This window comes from Salvia hispanica, unplaced genomic scaffold, assembly GCF_023119035.1.
Source record: "Salvia hispanica cultivar TCC Black 2014 unplaced genomic scaffold, UniMelb_Shisp_WGS_1.0 HiC_scaffold_287, whole genome shotgun sequence".
Classification (NCBI taxonomy): Eukaryota; Viridiplantae; Streptophyta; class Magnoliopsida; order Lamiales; family Lamiaceae; genus Salvia; species Salvia hispanica.
In genome coordinates this window covers 41,057-58,950 of record NW_025952011.1, presented here as the reverse complement: position 1 = coordinate 58,950, position 17,894 = coordinate 41,057, and the positions used below count along the sequence as shown (strand labels likewise).

General features: G+C 38.4%; 2 protein-coding genes across 2 annotated transcripts; one reads left to right on the top strand and one right to left on the bottom strand.

Moving 5' to 3' along the window:
- Window positions 1–395: 395 nt before the first annotated feature.
- LOC125198820 (exocyst complex component EXO70H1-like) lies at window positions 396–2,509 on the top strand. Its single transcript, XM_048097081.1, has one exon. The coding sequence runs from the start codon at window positions 430–432 to the stop codon at window positions 2,332–2,334; it is 1,905 nt and encodes a 634-aa protein (XP_047953038.1). The 5' UTR covers window positions 396–429; the 3' UTR covers window positions 2,335–2,509.
- A 2,432-nt stretch (window positions 2,510–4,941) lies between these two features.
- LOC125198819 (probable pectate lyase 4) lies at window positions 4,942–9,160 on the bottom strand. Its single transcript, XM_048097080.1, has 5 exons — window positions 8,881–9,160; window positions 7,215–7,566; window positions 6,924–7,134; window positions 6,752–6,823; window positions 4,942–5,405 (listed from the first exon to the last, which is right to left on the bottom strand). The coding sequence occupies exons 1-5, from the start codon at window positions 9,119–9,121 to the stop codon at window positions 5,172–5,174; spliced, it is 1,110 nt and encodes a 369-aa protein (XP_047953037.1). The 5' UTR covers window positions 9,122–9,160; the 3' UTR covers window positions 4,942–5,171.
- Between the last annotated feature and the right edge of the window lie 8,734 nt (window positions 9,161–17,894).

Genomic DNA, 17,894 nt, shown 5'->3' with positions numbered 1-17,894 from the left:
GACTTAAAAAAACAAGTGCGTGAAGTAGCATGGAACGGAGGGAATATTAAATTTAGTATGCATAATGTTGGAGCAGCGGGTGGACTCACAATTAATTTACGAATATATTCTGATTTTCCACGTAAGTAGCCACTAAGTGTGATTAGAAAATGAAATCAACTAATTTAAATCCCTGATTTCTACGAAACAATAACAGATTTGCGAGGTAGGAAACAACCGTCAAACGCGAACATTTACCCAAATCGTATAGTTCCGCCACGTGTCTCCCTCTTACCTCACCACAATCGAACGCTTTTTCACTGCAAAAAGTCCATACATTTTTCAACCCCGCCCGCGCTTATAAATATGTCATGTGTGAAGCTACAACGCTTCACTTCCAAATTTTAGTTCAACACTTATCGACTAAATATATAAAAAACAATTGGAGATATGCCAAGAAAAGGAATGAGGAGTTTATGCTTTTCCCCTAAACATCCTTCTTCCTCCTCCACATTCTCCCACTCCCCTTCTCCGTCGCGGTTCGGCTTCTCGCCTTCGCGGCCGAGTTTCTCCGACTCGGTGATGGACCGGACGCTCGATCTGGCCGAGCCGGTTATCAATAAATGGAACCCCGAAACCACCACCTTCGCCCGAGTTACCTCCCTCTTCTACGAGAACCGCCGCGAGGCTAAGGATTTCATCAAAACCGTCTATAATTTGCAGAGGGCCATGCACTTCCTCGTCATGGAGAATTCGAGCTCGGAAAAGCTAGTTCGCGCGCAGAATTTGATGCAGATCGCGATGAAGCGCCTGCAGAAGGAGTTCTACCAGATCCTCTCCATGAACCGGGCTCACCTCGACCCCGAGTCCGTCTCCACTCGGTCCTCGCGCACGTCAATCGCATCCAGCTCTTCTTACAACGACGACGAAGACGATGAAGAAGCCGAAGCGGAAGGCGAAGAAGCTGCGGATGGATCGATTGCTGAGGTTGAGGATGCTTCCATGGCGGCGATGTCGGATTTGAGATTGATCGCCGAATGTATGATCTCGTCCGGCTACGCGAAGGAGTGCTTGAAGATTTACAAAATTATACGGAAATCGATCGTCGACGAAGGCATCTACAAGCTCGGCGTCGAGAAATTGAGTTCCTCGCAGATTCATAAAATGGATTGGGAGGTTCTCGATATGAGGATTAAGAGCTGGATGAGCGCGGTGCGCACCGCCGTGCAGACGCTCTTCAACGGCGAGAGAATTCTCTGCGATGAGGTCTTCGCCTCTTCGGATTCCACCAGAGAATCGTGCTTCCATGAAATCGCCAAGGAAGGCGCCGTGCTCCTCTTCGCATTTCCGGAAAATGTGGCGAAGCACAGCAAAAAATCGCCGGAGAAAGTTTTTCGAATACTCGATATGTATACCGGAATCGCCAACCACTGGCCGGAGATCGAGTCGATCTTCTCGTTCGATTCGACCGCCGCGATCAAATCGCAGGCGCTGGCGTCGCTCGTCAAACTCGGCGAGTTCGTCCGCGCCGCACTGAACGAGTTCGAGGCGGTGATCCAGAAGGACTCCTGGAAATCTCCGGTCGCCGGCGCCGGAATTCACTTCCTGACGATCGAGGCGATGGATTACCTCTCCAACCTCGCCGATTACAGCAACGTCCTAGCGGATATCCTAGGCGATTCTCCTCCGTCTCCGAAGAAAAATCTGCCAGAAACTTACTTCGGCTTCTCCGACTCTGAGGAATCGCCGGCACCGGTGATAACCGTGAAAATGGCGTGGCTGATCCTCGTCCTTCTCTGCAAGCTCGACACGAAAGCGAAGTACTACAAAGACGCGGCGCTGGCGTACCTATTCCTCGCCAACAACCTCCAATACGTCGTCGTAAAGGTGCAGACCTCGAATCTGAAGTATCTCCTCGGCGACGAATGGCTGACGAAGCACGAAGGAAATGTGAAGCAGTTCGCGGCGAATTACCAACGGCTGGGATGGGGCCACGTCATCGACTCGCTCCCGACGGATCCGACGGCCGTGGCTCCGGAGAAGGTCGCCGAGACTTTTAGGAAGTTCAATTTGGAGTTCGATCAGGCGCACAGGAAGCAGGCGCTCTGCGTCGTACACGATCAGAAGCTCCGCGACCACATAAAAGTCTCGATCGCGAGAAAGATGGTGGGATTGTATCGCGAGTTTTTCAACGCGAACCGCGAGAAAATAGCGGGGGAGAGATATTCGGCGTCGGTGGTCAGATATGCCCCTGAGGATGTAGGGCACCGTCTCTCCGATTTGTTTTTTGGGGCAGGGAGTTCATCGTCATTTGAGTCGTCGCCTTCTGATTCTCGGCGCCCGAGATCTCGCTGAGAAAAGATAAATTAGATTTTGTAGCCGTAGAGATGAATATATCCTCTCGGCACATAATGCTATACTGTATATGAGCATATAGACATTGATGTTAGTACATTTCAAGTGAATTTTTATTCAAGTATATTTGGTGTTGATCGGATTTTGATATTCACAGTGATATTTTTTAAGTTAAGTGGAGTATATGATATATCCATCTCTTTCAATTCAAAAGGAGCTGTGAAAGACTGAGTTATGCATGTGCGAATTTAATAAATCTAATCAAATCTACATATAACAATATTAGATTTGAATATAAAGGAGTTGCAATAATTGGGATACTTGATTTCGAAATTCAGAGAAAATTTTCAGTTCTTTCTATATAAGTTTATTAGATTTAAGTTGAAATAAGAAATGAATAAAAAAAATGGGATTCATATATAAATAAGTGAAGGGGTGATGAGTTAGGATATTATTAATGCTATGGGTCGATAAATAATCGAAATCACGTTTCTCATTTCAACAAGAGAAGTTCAAAAAATAGCTGCTTCTAGAAAGGGATATTTTTTCAAGGCTCACGCGCGAGTATGAATACTAGAAACATAAGATATCTCGAAAAAAAAGTAAGAAAAGTTAGTTTGTAGTGATTGAGAGAGCCACAAAAATGGGACAAATATGTTGTGTTATAAAAATGGCGAGTTTGAAAATACTATTGCGGCAGAGATTTTGTATGATGGTCAGAATATTGAAAAAGTGGTTAACGAATGTTGGAATAATTCACGTGAAGCTTCTTCTCCTTCACATATATGGTTGCCGGTCTAACTCAAACAACGGTTGCTTTACATCCATTTCATTCAAAATTCATCATTATGTTTAATACGGATTTTTAATTACTGACGTTTACCTTTTGATTTAGTGCTATACTATATTCGGATAGTGATAAAATGAAAATTATAAATATTGGACAAACTCCATGACCTGAGCCACTAAAAAATGCCAACAGATGACAAAATAACAACAACAAAAAATATCAACACAATTTCAACATAATATCAACCATTGAAACTATTTGACATTTTCTATTAATATTATTTTATCATCTGTTGACATTGTTCAACGGTAAAGATCATAGTTTGGAGTTTGTACAATATTTAGAGTTTGCATTTGATCACGTCCCCACAATTCCCTTATCATTGTCAAACAATTATACAAACTTCCATAAGACTATTGTTTAATTATTAGATGAATCTAAAGTCATATAAGACGCCTCAACAATACATCATTTTTGTGGTTGAAATAATTTAATTGAGAATTAATTTTAAATCTGTAATTTCCGCATTAATAGTTTTCCTTTTCCTTAGTTAATTATTGGATTTTAATTTATTTTTTTGGATATATGTGCATGAATTTTGCTTATAATCCGTTCGTAAACAATTATTATAATAGTCCATTTCATTAATATACTTTGACATTTTTTCTATCCATACATTATATCTATTGATATTTCTAATGGTATGAAACTGGCACGTTCCAAAAATAAATTTAAGAACAGTAGAAATTTAACAGGTAAGAGATATTCACGTATTGGAACTACTGTTTTCCCCGTTGCATTCGTAATATATTAAATTAAAATAAATAAATCATACAAAGTGTCTATTGGTAGAAATATTCACGCATTGGAGTTATTGATTTGGTTTAAGTTCAAAAGTTTGACCACTTTGTCAACTTACACAAGTTTTTATTGATTGGCCAAAAAATAATTATCGGTAGATCCAAAATTAAAATCTCGAATTTAGACACAAATTTAGCATAGAAGGCACTCAATCTTGGTATACCTTTCAAATGACTCTCAATGACTCAATCTTCAAAAATATCTTTCAAGACAAGCCATTGATTAGCCTGATCAAATGCCAAGCTTGGTCAAATTCAAGGAGACTAGCCTTTTAAGTCATGAAATTAATGTTTTGCACTAGCTAAGGCCAACAAGTTTAGACAATGAATCTTAAATTGGCCTTTATTTCCTCAATTCAAGTGCTTGAATGGATTAAAAAAGAATTTGGCAAATTTATTTACATAAGATTGAAAGATGGACACTTGTTTGCTTCTTCTAAAAAGCCGAGTTCAAATTGCAAATTAAATCGAACATCATGATTTAAATGACAATTATCTCTATTCGCTTGAAATACGATACAACTAATAGACTTGGGACGAGCATACAAATCCCAATCATTTCCATGCAACGGCACCATTATATCATCCAGTCTAAGATAATAAATAAGGTCAATCTAACTCATTACTTTTAAATGTATAGACTATAGTTATATGAACTTGCCATTGACAATAAAATCAAAATTTTTTATATAGACAAATAGCGTCTTCAAGAATGTTTCAACAAAACAGGCATAACTAAATCTCCCCCAGTTACTCCCTGCACTACTTGCTCCAAAGGAAAATCATAACTAAATATCTCTTGAAAAGTCCATCAACATTTAATTTTTCTGAGGCTGAATTCATTGCATCATTTAATTTATTTTAGAGAAGTCATATTCCAGTCAGAGTACATTATGTTATAATTGGGATGTATATATACTACATTATATAATCCAACTACCCAGTTTACTTCACAAGTCAACAACAACCAAGACTGCCAAATTTCAATGCAAGAACGCCACAATGAGATAGTGAGATCAGTGTTCACATTCGCACTGCGTTATTGAGAACAAGAATGGGAACGAGACGTTCAAAGGACCACAGGAAGAGAAGTCTCGACAGGGCACATTGAGTTTAGCAACAAGTAGGGCCTACTACTACATAATGTCACGCCACGAGAAAATGCAGCATACGCGTAGTAAGCGGGATCAAGAGGTTGGAAGATCAGCAGGGCGAGCAGTACCTTGCCATCCCGTGCAGTGTTGAAGAAAATGTTTCAGTTCGTCGGTTGGTGGTTCCACTGTCCATGAATCATAGAACTCGGAAGGATGGAAAACGCAGGTCTCAGTTGGGAGGGGTGTCAAACCCGGCGGAGTTCTTCCAATGAATATATCACCTTCGGATCTGATGCAGCCAGTGCATTCCACGTTCTTGTCAGCTGCCTACAGTGTTGAAGACTTCTATTAAGTTATTTGACATGCCTAAGTGTAAATGTCACTTTCTAAACCAAGCTTTTCCACAATATCCCATACTTATAATGATAGATTAGTACCCAATAAATTGGCTTGTTTTCAAGTCTAGGACGAACTCACTTTTTCGGTACCAAAAAGCCATGTTGGAAACTGGAAATCTGTGGAAATTGTACTCAATGAAAGGCATTTGCAGTTTTACACAATTTTTGAGGCCATGATTGTTGGGTACGGGAAAGTAGGTCCGTCCTAGATTTGGAGACGAAGACAATTTTGGGTATTAATGTGTTATTCACCCGAGTGTGGGACATATCTAAAAGAGGTTCATACTTTGGGATAGAAAGTCTGAAGTCATATTTACCACTAACCTAATCACCATCAGTCATATTCCACATTTTGAAAATTCTCAAGCATAGTGAAGCGATATGCAGTCACATTCATCCAGACAGTATGCTATTAGCTTATTTCACACCAGATAGAGGAAGCATTTCAATTTCATTGAAAAAGTATTTTTTAAACCAAAATAACATGTTGTCTTGTTTACTTACTCATCATAAACAACTCATTTATTTTGTTGATCCCAATGCATTTCATCTAATAGGAAAAAGTAGAACGTAGAGAAAAATTGCTATTGGAGAATATAAATTACCAGTATCCAAGACAAAATGTCAAAGTCGGCATCCTAATCTTGTAACCATAGTCATATGAGGATATAGCAAGTTTAATAAATCTAGGTGCACAAACAAAGAAATGAAAAAGTTGAAACCTGGCCTTTGTCACCATTTGCAAGAGCTACTCTTCCAAAATTAATCATGTAAAGCAAATAAAACTTGAAGGCAAAAGGCATGCCATTATATGTACTAGGAGAAGGCAAAGTCTGATAGTATGATTTGTTCCAAATGACATTATTTTGCAAATTTAGGAGTCATATTCTGATTTGTTCATAATGTGTTCGTCTATGAAGCTAAGAAATAGAAAATGGAAACAATATTCTCCAAAGTAATAATAACAAATCAAAAAAGCTATACGGAATCAGTAAAATGGTGTTAACAAAGGAAAAGAGAGAAATTTTAGTACTCCTACATATTATCAAAAATGATTAAGTACATCTCAGAGCTGCAAGTCATTCTCCTACATATTGATGAACAAACCATGAAAATGGCCAAGGTTCAACTCGTTTTTTCTCAAAAATATGTGGAACTCAGGATTTCCAGTATATAATTTGTGCATTTTGATTTAGGTGATGTAGTAATATATTAGAGTAACAGAAAGCAAACAATGCAATAATCAAGTGCGAGTACATAGAAAACACATTATACCTTCTCAGTGTAATATTTAAAGGCCACCTTGTTTTGTTGGCCGGCCTCGTAAAAGTTGCATTGGGAGTAGACCTATATGTGGAGAAAGTGACCATCTTAGACAAATGCAAAGAAAATAAAGCTTTTATTGAAGCAATGCACATTCCACGCAACCAGAAACCAGACGTATTACCTGTGACTCTACACTGGCACAAACAGCATAAATTCCCCAGTTTCTGGTATAATTATTATATAAATGTACTTTCCCAAATCTGACACGCGGCTGCCGCTGTCGCGTCCCATCGAAGAAGCAATGGTGAATGGTAACACGTATGCATCTGTCATCCGTGTGAGATGGATCGGCACCAATGAGCATTGTTTTGTCATGATTTGTAAAGTAACACCTGCACACAATTTTAAGAAGGTCAAGGATATCCAGACACAAGAAATAATCAAGAACATTTATTTGAAAGACATAGCAGACCTAGAAACAGTAATATCTGTGCTTTGTCGAGTGATATCAATCAGTCCATCATCATAATCACTGAGACTGCAACGATCTATCCAGATATGCTTTGAATTAGGTTTTATCTGAATCCCATCAACATCATGCCCCCTACCCCCTTCAAATAGTAGATTACAGATGATTACATGTTCACAGTCCTTCAACCTCAAGCCTTTCCCAGTTAGTTTAACTCTTTGACCACGGCCATCAACAGTTTTATAAGAGGACACACTACAATAAGACGAGAGTTCAATGGTTCCCGAAACTTCAAAGATGATCCATAAAGGCTCTTTTTTACGGCATCCATCACGTAGTGAACCTGGTCCATCATCTGCAATATGCATAAAAGAGGATTGGCCAATTGCATACCATGAGAAATTTTACAAAAGAATCAGTTTCTAGCTTGCTCACTTTTCAGCGTACAACATAACAATGATGATGGCACAATAGTAATGCTTCCCATATGCATACACCAGTATTAATTCTTCAACGAAGACATAACATCAATTCTCCAAAGAAGAAATCCATAGAAAATGAAACTTATGACAAGACACAAAATCACTACCAGCAAATGGTGAGAATAAGGAAAAATGGATGTTAGACGATCAACGAAATAAAACCAACACAGAATGATACAATGATTTTACGTGGTTTGATCAAGATGATCTACATCCATGGACAGAAACCAAAATCCTTTATTCGAAATCAAACGTCCATACAAGATTTGATACAATGTTACAATAGATGAATGATTAAGTGAACTCTCAAGATTCTCTAGCTTGAAGTTTGAATATGAACTCTCTATCTGGTATCTCTCTCTTGAATCTTCCCTGTCAACAAAGTCAAGTAGCAGAAACTGCTGCATTTCTCTCTTTAACAACTTTAACCAGCTCTAGAATTAATTGCAGAGAAGTCCCTCAAGAATAAAACATTTGCAAGTCTATCCTTGCAATGGACTTAACAAATCCATTGGAAACTAGAGCAGAAACTATCCCATTCATCACTATTAGCATTAGGTGATTCATGTGAAGGTAGTTTACTTAGTTTCATAAAAAATCAAGCCTTTTCTGGCTTCCTTAGTTGTATCCATGTCTGTCTTTATGTACAAAAGCTAAACTTTCTAAGGATACATGTTACAACATCAGTTATTAGTACATTCGCAGCTGTCGGAAGACATGCACAAGTTAGGCAGGGCCTCTCTGCTTGCTTCAAACAGAAGTGACTAACTCCAAGAGATGCTTATAGCTACATTTTACCTCACAGGAAATGAAGAAGTAGACAAATATTGCTTGTAACAGACAAAGGGGACATCTGGCTGATAAGTGACAGTTTCATCAACTTAATCTAAACCTAAAAAAGATTAATCCTGTTTGAAAATCAATTTTGAGCATCCATCAATCGAGGTTCTAGTTACCAGAATAAAGACTGCCAGAATTCACCATAAAACTAGCATTTGCAAGAATCCCAGTAGAATGCAAAACAGAATAAAAAGCAGCAAGAGAAGACTTAGGGATTCTAATTTCGTGATCAGCTCAATCCACATAAATTCGTCTCAACACTGACTACACTACCATCTAAAATCATTTTCATCAAAACGAGTAGTATATGTTAAAAGGGGGACAGAGAAGTTGTGAAAATTTCATACCAGCGAGGGTGGTGACGCGGTAAACGGCGCCGTTTAGGCCGCCGACGGCGAAACGGCCGAAGCCCTCGGCCTGTCCAGCCAGCGCCCGCAGGCTGGAGTCGACGTGGCCGTAGGGCAGACGCAGACCCATATTCGGATTCACGATGGTTGTGGGAGCTGGATTTGAGCCGTAATTAAACGGCGGAGGATGATTGTTCTTGCGGTGGCCGGAGAGTGAGTGACGCCCATGATGATTTCCCATTCCAGATTGTTCAAATACTTTAAAACTCACATTTGCCCAATTTCGACATTTTCTCTATTTCAACTGTCGATTAATAAGTTATATTTAATGAAATTTGTGTGTTTTGATAATTGCTAGTGGAGTAGTATTAAACTTATAATTTTATGTTGATTTCTGATGAATTTTATGAATTTCAAAACAGAAATACTATATTTTCACTTTGTAAAAATTTTCTTATACTAATAATTAAAATAAAAAATTATCTTATAATGATGGATTGATTATCATTGATTAGCAGCTAACGAAAATTATCCTTTTTAATTGTTAGTATAATTTTTAAAATGATTGCAATAATCTTACAACTAGAATTTTTTTGTTCTTGTTGAAAATAAAAAAAAAAACATAAGAATTTAAGACCTCGAACTATTCTTTAGTGGCTGAAAAGTTTAGACATTTTCATTGATGAATGATGCAATTAGCATTAATTAGTAATGAACTATCAGTAAAAAGGAAAAACTACTCCTATTAGAAATTCACATCAAATTTCAATTGTGCGAGGATAATTCAAAATTCGGCTTTTTATCTATTTAAAGGTAAAGGGTTTTATACTACTAATAGAATATCACAATTTTGTTGTGTTATCATTCTAATACTCTAATATAAAGTTATTGTCCCACTTTATGAATCTAATTCTGGTAATCTTTTTTGTTATATATGTCGCCAATACTGGGAAAGTTTGGAGTACTAATACTACTCTACCATAGGAATCCAATTCTATGAGTAACTTTTATCATGTTATTATTTCTTAAACCTCAATTCATCTAATTCTAATCTGTGGTGGAGTAATATATTTTGTTATATTACTGTTTCTATTACTTCAATACAAATTTCGAAAAACCTTGTTACGTCAGTGTTGTTTTGTTTCGAGATAAAGAAAACAATGTACTCCTTCCATTCCTATGTAATAGAGTCGTTTCTTTTTAGCACAGTATTTAAGAAATTGTGTTAAAAGTGAGTTAAGTAAATGAAGGATAAAGTAGAAAAGGAAAAAGGTAGAGAGATGAAGAGAGAATAAAGTAAAAGAGAGTAAAGTAAGAGAGAAGAAAAGCTAGTGCTTTTTACTAAAAATGAATATTACTCGCTACAGAGGGACGGAGGAAGTCCATGGTGTATTCAAGCTATAATAATCAAAGGAAAAACTCATGCAAAGAAGAACAAATGAACAATGGGGAATATTACAGCAGAAATATATTTCGTTTTTCCAAGTCATCCACGTGAGAATTTGATTTTCAAGAATCGGAATATTATATGGCCTTTTTGCTTTTCCCTCATGTATTTGAGATTTCTGATGATTTACTAGTTCTCAGAGCTTGTTACGTGTAAAGCATATTTTTGACTAATTGCGGATGAGATAAAATCCGAGAGACAGAGACGGGTTGTGGCTAATTTTGACTAATAAGCTAATGTGGTTGGCCGCAGTTTGCACCGCAGTGGCTTAATTTAATCTCCTCATCTTACATCACTGTTGGTAAGGCCATTCGCATCCATGTCTTTTAACCGTTTCATCTTTTCACTATTCATGGACACCACTGTACTTTTCAGTCCATCTCTTAACATTAAGAGACAACACATGCATTCCTCCATCTCTTAATCATCTCATCCCTTAACTAATTCATTCAATTTCATTTTTTATTTTTATTTCCAACAAATTCAATTAATAAAAACACACTTCATTAAATAAAATCAAATTACAATTTAAAAACCTAAAAAAATAAAAAACAAGACATAATTTAAAAAACTAGAAATTACAAATTGCACACTTAAATTCAAATAAAAAAAAAATGGAGACAAAGAAGCAGAAAAAGGAGTTCTCTAGTGACGATCATCTAACGGTTGCCAAATTTTGCCCAAATGTGCTCCATTAGATCCTCTTGGAGTTGGGCGTGGGCGGTAGAATCACGTGTCCTTACCCGAATACACAACCGCTCCTGCAAAGACGGATGCACTCCCCTTCGAGGCGGACTACTTGCGGTTGAGCTTCCCGGGGTTTCAGGGTCGAACTAATTTCCCGCCTCAGGTCCTTCGTCGACGACAATCATGTTGTGCAAGATTATGCAAGTATACATGATGTCGACCATATTATCCATAAACCACGTACGAGCCGGGACTTAGATAATGTTAAATCGAGCTTGGAGAACCCCGAACGCTCACTCCACATCCTTTGCGAGCAGCCTCTTGCTTTTGCGCCAAAAAGAGCACATGTTTTTCGTTCGCGAGGCACTATTGAACGTCTTCACGAAGGTTGGCCACGAGATAGATGTCATCGGCAAGATAGTACCCCATTTTATACTGGCGATTGTTAGCGATGAAGTTGATGGCCGGTGCTTTACCATTCAGAACTTCGCTGAAGAGGTCAGAATTGTTGAGCATGTTAACGTCATTGTTCGAGCCGGGGACCCCGAAATACGCATGTCAAATCCATAGCCGGTAGTCGGCGACGGCCTCGAATATAATGGTGGGGTGGGTGCCTTTGTGGCCACTCGTGTATGACCCCCTCCACGCCACAGGGCAATTCTTCCATTGTCGATGCATGCAATCGATACTCCGAGCATCCCGGGGAACCCGTGTGCTTGTTCGTGAAGTTGGAGCGAGAAACTGGCAATTTGTGGTGGTTGGCTTCTTCAGAGAAATTCGTCGGTGAAGGCTGCTCGGACGCCTTTGCTTGAGAATTTCAGCAAACAAAGTCTTCCGGTCGTGCAGGTATTCGTCGAGCGAATCCGCCGTTTGTCCGATGTAGCAGGGTGACGGATCGGCTGCGGTTACATTTACGGAGCGTCGTGTGGCTGGGGCAACGGCCAACGGCGTCGAACCAACTTCTCTGAAGTACTCTTCCCGTGCCGCCAATGTATTCGCGATATGCAAAAATAGCGCGCGTGACATACGGAAATGGTGACGGAAGTAGATATCTCCATACCGGGTTCGTGACTGAAGTAATCACGTTCCAACCTTGCGGCGGCTTCCTCCCGGTTACGATGGATGTAAGTCTGGGGTCGCCTTTGAGGAAGCGCGGCGGCTTCCTCCTCCCTACGTCGATCTTCTTCTAGCGATTCTTCCATTATTCGACGCATTTGCTCAAATGGATCCATGAATGGATTAAATTTGGGAGAAGAAAAAAAATAAAGGAATGATTTATAGAAATGATTGGAGAGGAAAGAAAGAGAGATGAAAGAAGAATAGATGTGTGTTTGTGTGTAAAATGGAGAATGAGAAGAGTATTTATAGAATAAAAAATAAAATAAAAATATTAAAAATCGACCGTTGAACGGTCATATTACCGTTTTTTAATTTTTTTTTCGAAAAATCAAATTAAAAAGAAAAACGAATTATGACGTCATTATTACGACGCTCACTCGCGTGCTGGCGAGTGGGTGTCACGCCGCGCGCCAGTGTGCGCCACGTGGCGAGCCAGCTCGAGGCCGGCCTCTTCCGCGCGCGACGCTCGACGGGATGTCCCGTCTCGTCGGGACGAGATGGAGGTGTTGGGGTTTGTATACTAAAAGATGCTTCGAGCGTACATGCCTTTGTACAGTCAGCTTGTGCATATATACGAGAAACGTCACGTCCACTTGTTTACCTATTTATGAGAATATATAATATAATATAATGGTTTATTATTGAAATATAATAAACAAGTCTAAGGCTTTTTACTAAGAAGGTCAAGTAGGGAAATTCGATGAATCTCTTCATGAGTTTTCCAGTAGGGGACTTGGCCAGATCTAGTAAGAAGAAAAACGTATTCACAACCTAGATAGGCTTTGGCTACCTATTGGTACGGTTGCGGTGTTTGTGATAATTCTCTCTTACCTAAGAAGAGATTAGTAACACCGGTGTGGTAAAGCACTGAAAGGATCTAATCCGAAATGTATTCTTTATTGCTATCTACTGAAAGAATATATTTCAGAAAGTTTTAGTATTTTCTAGTCTGTGATATTAATATCAATATTGTTTATTCAATCAAACGCAACTTTGTACGTAACTCAAGTTCATGATATCTTGGGTGGTAGTAATTGAATAACATGAAGGTATTGGAATATTATTTCATAGAATTCGCGTGCCCAGTGTGGTATGATTAAATCCCTAAAAGGGTGATCCCCAATGAGGTGTTTGAAAGAGGAATTTATTATTCAGAAAACTGCGCAGTTGGAATTTATTCCACGAATAATAAATAAAGTTTCAAACTAGAAAAACTCTTTGGAGAATTAATTTAATTCTAGTCACATAGCAGACAAAATAATTAAATTGGTGGATCAAGATAATCTTAAACGCGGGAAATATTATAAAATAAAATGGACCCAAGTTATTTGTAATTTGGTGATTTAAGTGGGAGTGCAATATTATTCTTTAGTGGAATAAAATAATATTCCATTGATAATATATTAAATCATGGGTCATTTGATTTAATTAGTAATTTATCTAATGGGTGAGCCCAACACTTAAGTCATTCCATGGATCCCCAACTTAGCCCAACAAGTCCATTATAAATAGTGATGAGATGTGGAAACCCTAGCACACCATTCAACACAACACTCCTCCCCCTAAACCCTAGTAGCCGTCGCTGACTCTCTCTCTCTCTCTCCATGCCTCGGTTTTCGTGCCTTGGCACGTGGGAGAATTATGGTTTTTGTTTTGTACTTGTTCTATCCTAATTCATAGGATTAGATCAAGACAATATTGAGTTTGTGATTGGGTTTTCCTAGACCTCTTCAAGACTATTATTGATTATCTAAGATCCGCCCACACGGATGGAGAATCAAGGACTAGGGAATAGGTTGGAAGATTCACGGTCGATAAACCAAGGATCTCCGGGTGGTGCAGCTAGCAACTTCGATCCTATGATGGATCATTATGAGGTAACAATCGAATTTACATCGAATATGCATGATTATGTGTTTATTTGATGTTATATCTATAGATCTATGTTAATTGCATGAAATTGGAGTCGAATGCATAATCACTTAAATAGATCCGTTCTAGGACCTGTTTGGTTTCCGTATCTCCGCTGCGGTAGTCCCAACAGGAGGTTGCAACGTGATCTCGTTGCCGTCTCGTCTCGGCGAGACGAGATAGAGACGACATCGAGCCGCGCTGCGGATGCCCTAAGCAACCTTGATGGGCTGCAATCCTTGTCATTTGTAATAGGGGCAATCACCACTGCTGGAGTTCTAAGTGGTATGACGTATTACGTGTTGATGTCGAGGAAGATAAGGAGAGTGAGGAAGAAAGTGAGCATCATTCAAGAAGTGGTTAAAGCTGATTCATACACTCTTGAAACTGATGCTGAAGTTAATTCTATTTATGCCATTTCATTCACATCATTGGTCCAGGACACTCTCATTCTTCTCTTGAAGAATAATTTCAACGCGTCGGCAAATCATAATTCATATGTTGCTTCAACGCTGCCTACAATGAATCTTTGTAGAGATTCTTGAATCTGGCTGGCTTTTTGGAATAAATTTGAGCATGTGGCAAGAGAGAAAAATAGGAAAATGATCATGTTATCTTCTTGTCGTAGGAGGATTTTATGTCAGCAATGAGTAATAATACATCACCAGAAAACTGATCAACAACTGTAGCAGGTACAGTCATAGACACTTCTTTGACTATTTTTAAATATGATTATCAAGTGATTTAACTTCATTTAATTTGTTCACTCCTATAATACCACTTGTTCATAGATAGGCATCAACAATGTTGTTGATACTTTGTGAGAACTTGAATTTTTTTAAATAAGATTAATATTTTTTTCTTATCCTCTAATATTTCTATAGAGTCATAGCTAGTGGTGGCCACGGTTCGAAAACCGGCGGTTCCGGTTCGTCAAAATCATGAACCGTAACCGGCCCGGATACCGGTTATCCGGTTCCGGTTTAACCGCCGGTTACTAACCGGTCCGGTTCGGTTACTAACCGCCGGTTTTTCGGTTCCGGTTCGATTTTTTTTTTTTTTTTTTTTTTTTTAAATCTTAGAGTTATAACTTTTATTGCAATTCTATAGTAAAATCCAAAGAGAATCGATAACGATAAATAATTGCAATTTTATTGATTTGAAACTTTGAATGTAAATTTCTACAATACAATATTACAATTACAAGTTACAAAATACAACAATACTACAACTATACACTTGAATTTAAAATTTAAATACAAAATTACAATTTAAAAAAAATATATTAAAAGTAAAGTTGAAACAATTAGAAAAAAAAAGAAATAAAAGGAAAAGGACTTGAGCTCAACTTAAATTTAAAATTTAAGTTGAGGTGCCTACGTATCCTTAATGCTCAATTGCATTGAGGAATCAAAGTCCACGTAGTTCTCTTACCTTGCTTACCTTGTTGGTTGGCGGTTGACGACGGTTGGCCTTCATTCTCCACCTTCATCCTCGGTGTCGGTGAAGGTTTCCTCACTCTCTTCACGAGGTGGACCTTGAACTTGAGCTTGTGCCGTAGCCGTATAAGTCGGCTAATTGTGATTGAGCATCGGGGTCATCATAAGCAAAACCAAAACCGCCGTATTGCTGCGGTTGAGGAGCATGTTGTGTACGTGGATGAATTTGGTGGGTACGGTTATACTTTTCTTCATATTCGGCAAAGAGAGTACGCAAACTACTTTCAAATTGAGCTTGAACAAGTGATCTATCAGGAATGGTTAGTTCAAAAACTCTCGAGGTTTCATTATCATCAAAAGACAAATTTTGAAGTGGACTAAGATCAATAGAACGCAAATTTTGATAATAGAAATCTAAGATCTTAGTTGTGCCAGCTAATTTCCATTTCGGATCCAAGCACTTAGCAATTAAAAACACAGTATAAAATAAAACACACATTAACTCACGAGATCTAGCATTTTTCATGCATGTTTTAAAACCAAGTGCTATATACATGCAATGCTCTAACACACGAACAGATGTGCAATAGTAAACACCCGATAATTCAACGGTAGCACTTTTGAAAGCTTTGAACAATTGACATAAACTCATGCTTTGGTCCCAACAATTAGGCGTAAGAACTATATCACCATAGGGATTAGTTCTAAAAAAATCGCACAAAGCATCTCTATGCTCCAAAGTAGAATTGAGGCAATCATATGTAGAGTTCCATCTAGTAGACACATCCATTATAAAAGTTGTATACCTGATGTTCCTGTTACGGCAATATTTTTTCCAAGCCTTGCCAAGCTTGAAATGGATCGCTCTAACTGCATTTCTAATAGGATCAACATGCTTTTGCCATAAAGAAAGCGCATCTTGTACACATAAGTTCAAAATATGACATACACATCTTTGATGAAAATACTTACCATCGATAATCGGAGAGCACGCATCAATCAAGTCGCTAATACTTGCAGTATTAGCAGTTGCATTATCAAAAGCAATAGAAAACACCTTATTGCATAATTGATATTCATTCAAAACTTGAATAATTAAAAAAGCAATTGCATTTGCAGTGTGTGGTGTAGGAAAATCTCTAAAAGCAATTAAACGTTTGTTCAAAGACCAACTATTGTCCATAAAGTGAACCGTAATTCCCATGTATGCATGCTTTTGGAAAGCGTCAGTCCATACATCAGAGCAAATATTCACTTTGTGTCCCAAGTTACTCAAATATCGTGATAAATCTTTTTTCATTTCATTATATTGATTTTTGGTAGATCGTTGAATACTAGTTCTAGGTAGTCTTTTTGAGTTCAAATTATAACACTCTTTCATCGAATCTTCGTAATCTTGATTATCATAAACATTAAAAGGAAGATGATGCATGGCAGCAAATTTAGCCATAACATCAGTAGTATGCTTATGATCATATCTTAAAAGAGCGGAGGACGGCGTACCTGTTTGAGACGAACCGGAGGCGGAGCCATGGGCACTCGCACTTTGGAAGTTGAGTTGGGTTTGGCTAGCACTATGTCCATATAGTTCGGGATGAATTGTCGTCATGTGACGGATGAGAGAGCCATATCCCCCGGACTTCTTGAATTTGTATTTTTTGGTGCAGTAGTTACAATATGCCATAAAAATACCGGCACTTCATTAGCGGAAGAAACTATTGGGACCTTTTTGAAATGTTTCACAAATATATCAGATTTATATTTAGTTTTTTCTCCGCGGCCGTCTTGTGAAGGGGGGGGCATTTCCTCATTTTCGTGGTCACCACCGTCACTGTCCTCATTATCATCGTTCAGATTAACATTAACATCATCAATATCGTAATCATCGACCGAGATGTAATTATCAGCATCGGATTCGGCGCCAACCGCGCCATGACCACCCAATTGGGATAGTGCAATGGCTGCAGCTGCACGACGATCTTCTTCCATCTACAAATAGTATACGTAGTATGTACGAATTAGAATTTAGAAGATGATGAACATAGAAAAATCATGAACTCAAACTTATTAAGTTATGACTTTATGTATAAAAAAAATAATATGCAAAATATTTTATAACTTACTTGTAAGCGAACAGCCTCAGCATGGGAAACCTCCTCCAAAATTTCTCGACGAGTAGGTCGTCGTGATTTTCTCGGACGGGTAGATTGATCTTCTGCAATTCCTTTGCCCCGTCGATCACGGTCACCACCACCACGAGAAGAAGACATATTTTTTTTTATAGTAATGTAGTTGAACAAGTTGTAAGTTGTAACTAATATGAAGTGCAAATTATGAAAATTGATGAACAACTTAAGTAAACAAGTAGAGAGCAAATTGAGAGAATGAGGTAGAGAATAGAGAATTGGAGA

Bases quoted from the DNA above. Each gene is read 5' to 3' on its own strand.
- LOC125198820 (XM_048097081.1), top strand. From the start codon at position 430: ATGCCAAGAAAAGGAATGAGGAGTTTATGCTTTTCCCCTAAACATCCT.
- LOC125198819 (XM_048097080.1), bottom strand. From the start codon at position 9,121: ATGGGAAATCATCATGGGCGTCACTCACTCTCCGGCCACCGCAAGAAC. The intron at 7,135-7,214 runs GTCTGCTATGTC...AATTGTGTGCAG, and splicing joins ACAGATATTACTGTTTCTAG to GTGTTACTTTACAAATCATG. The intron at 6,824-6,923 runs GTAATACGTCTG...CTCCACATATAG, and splicing joins GTGCCAGTGTAGAGTCACAG to GTCTACTCCCAATGCAACTT.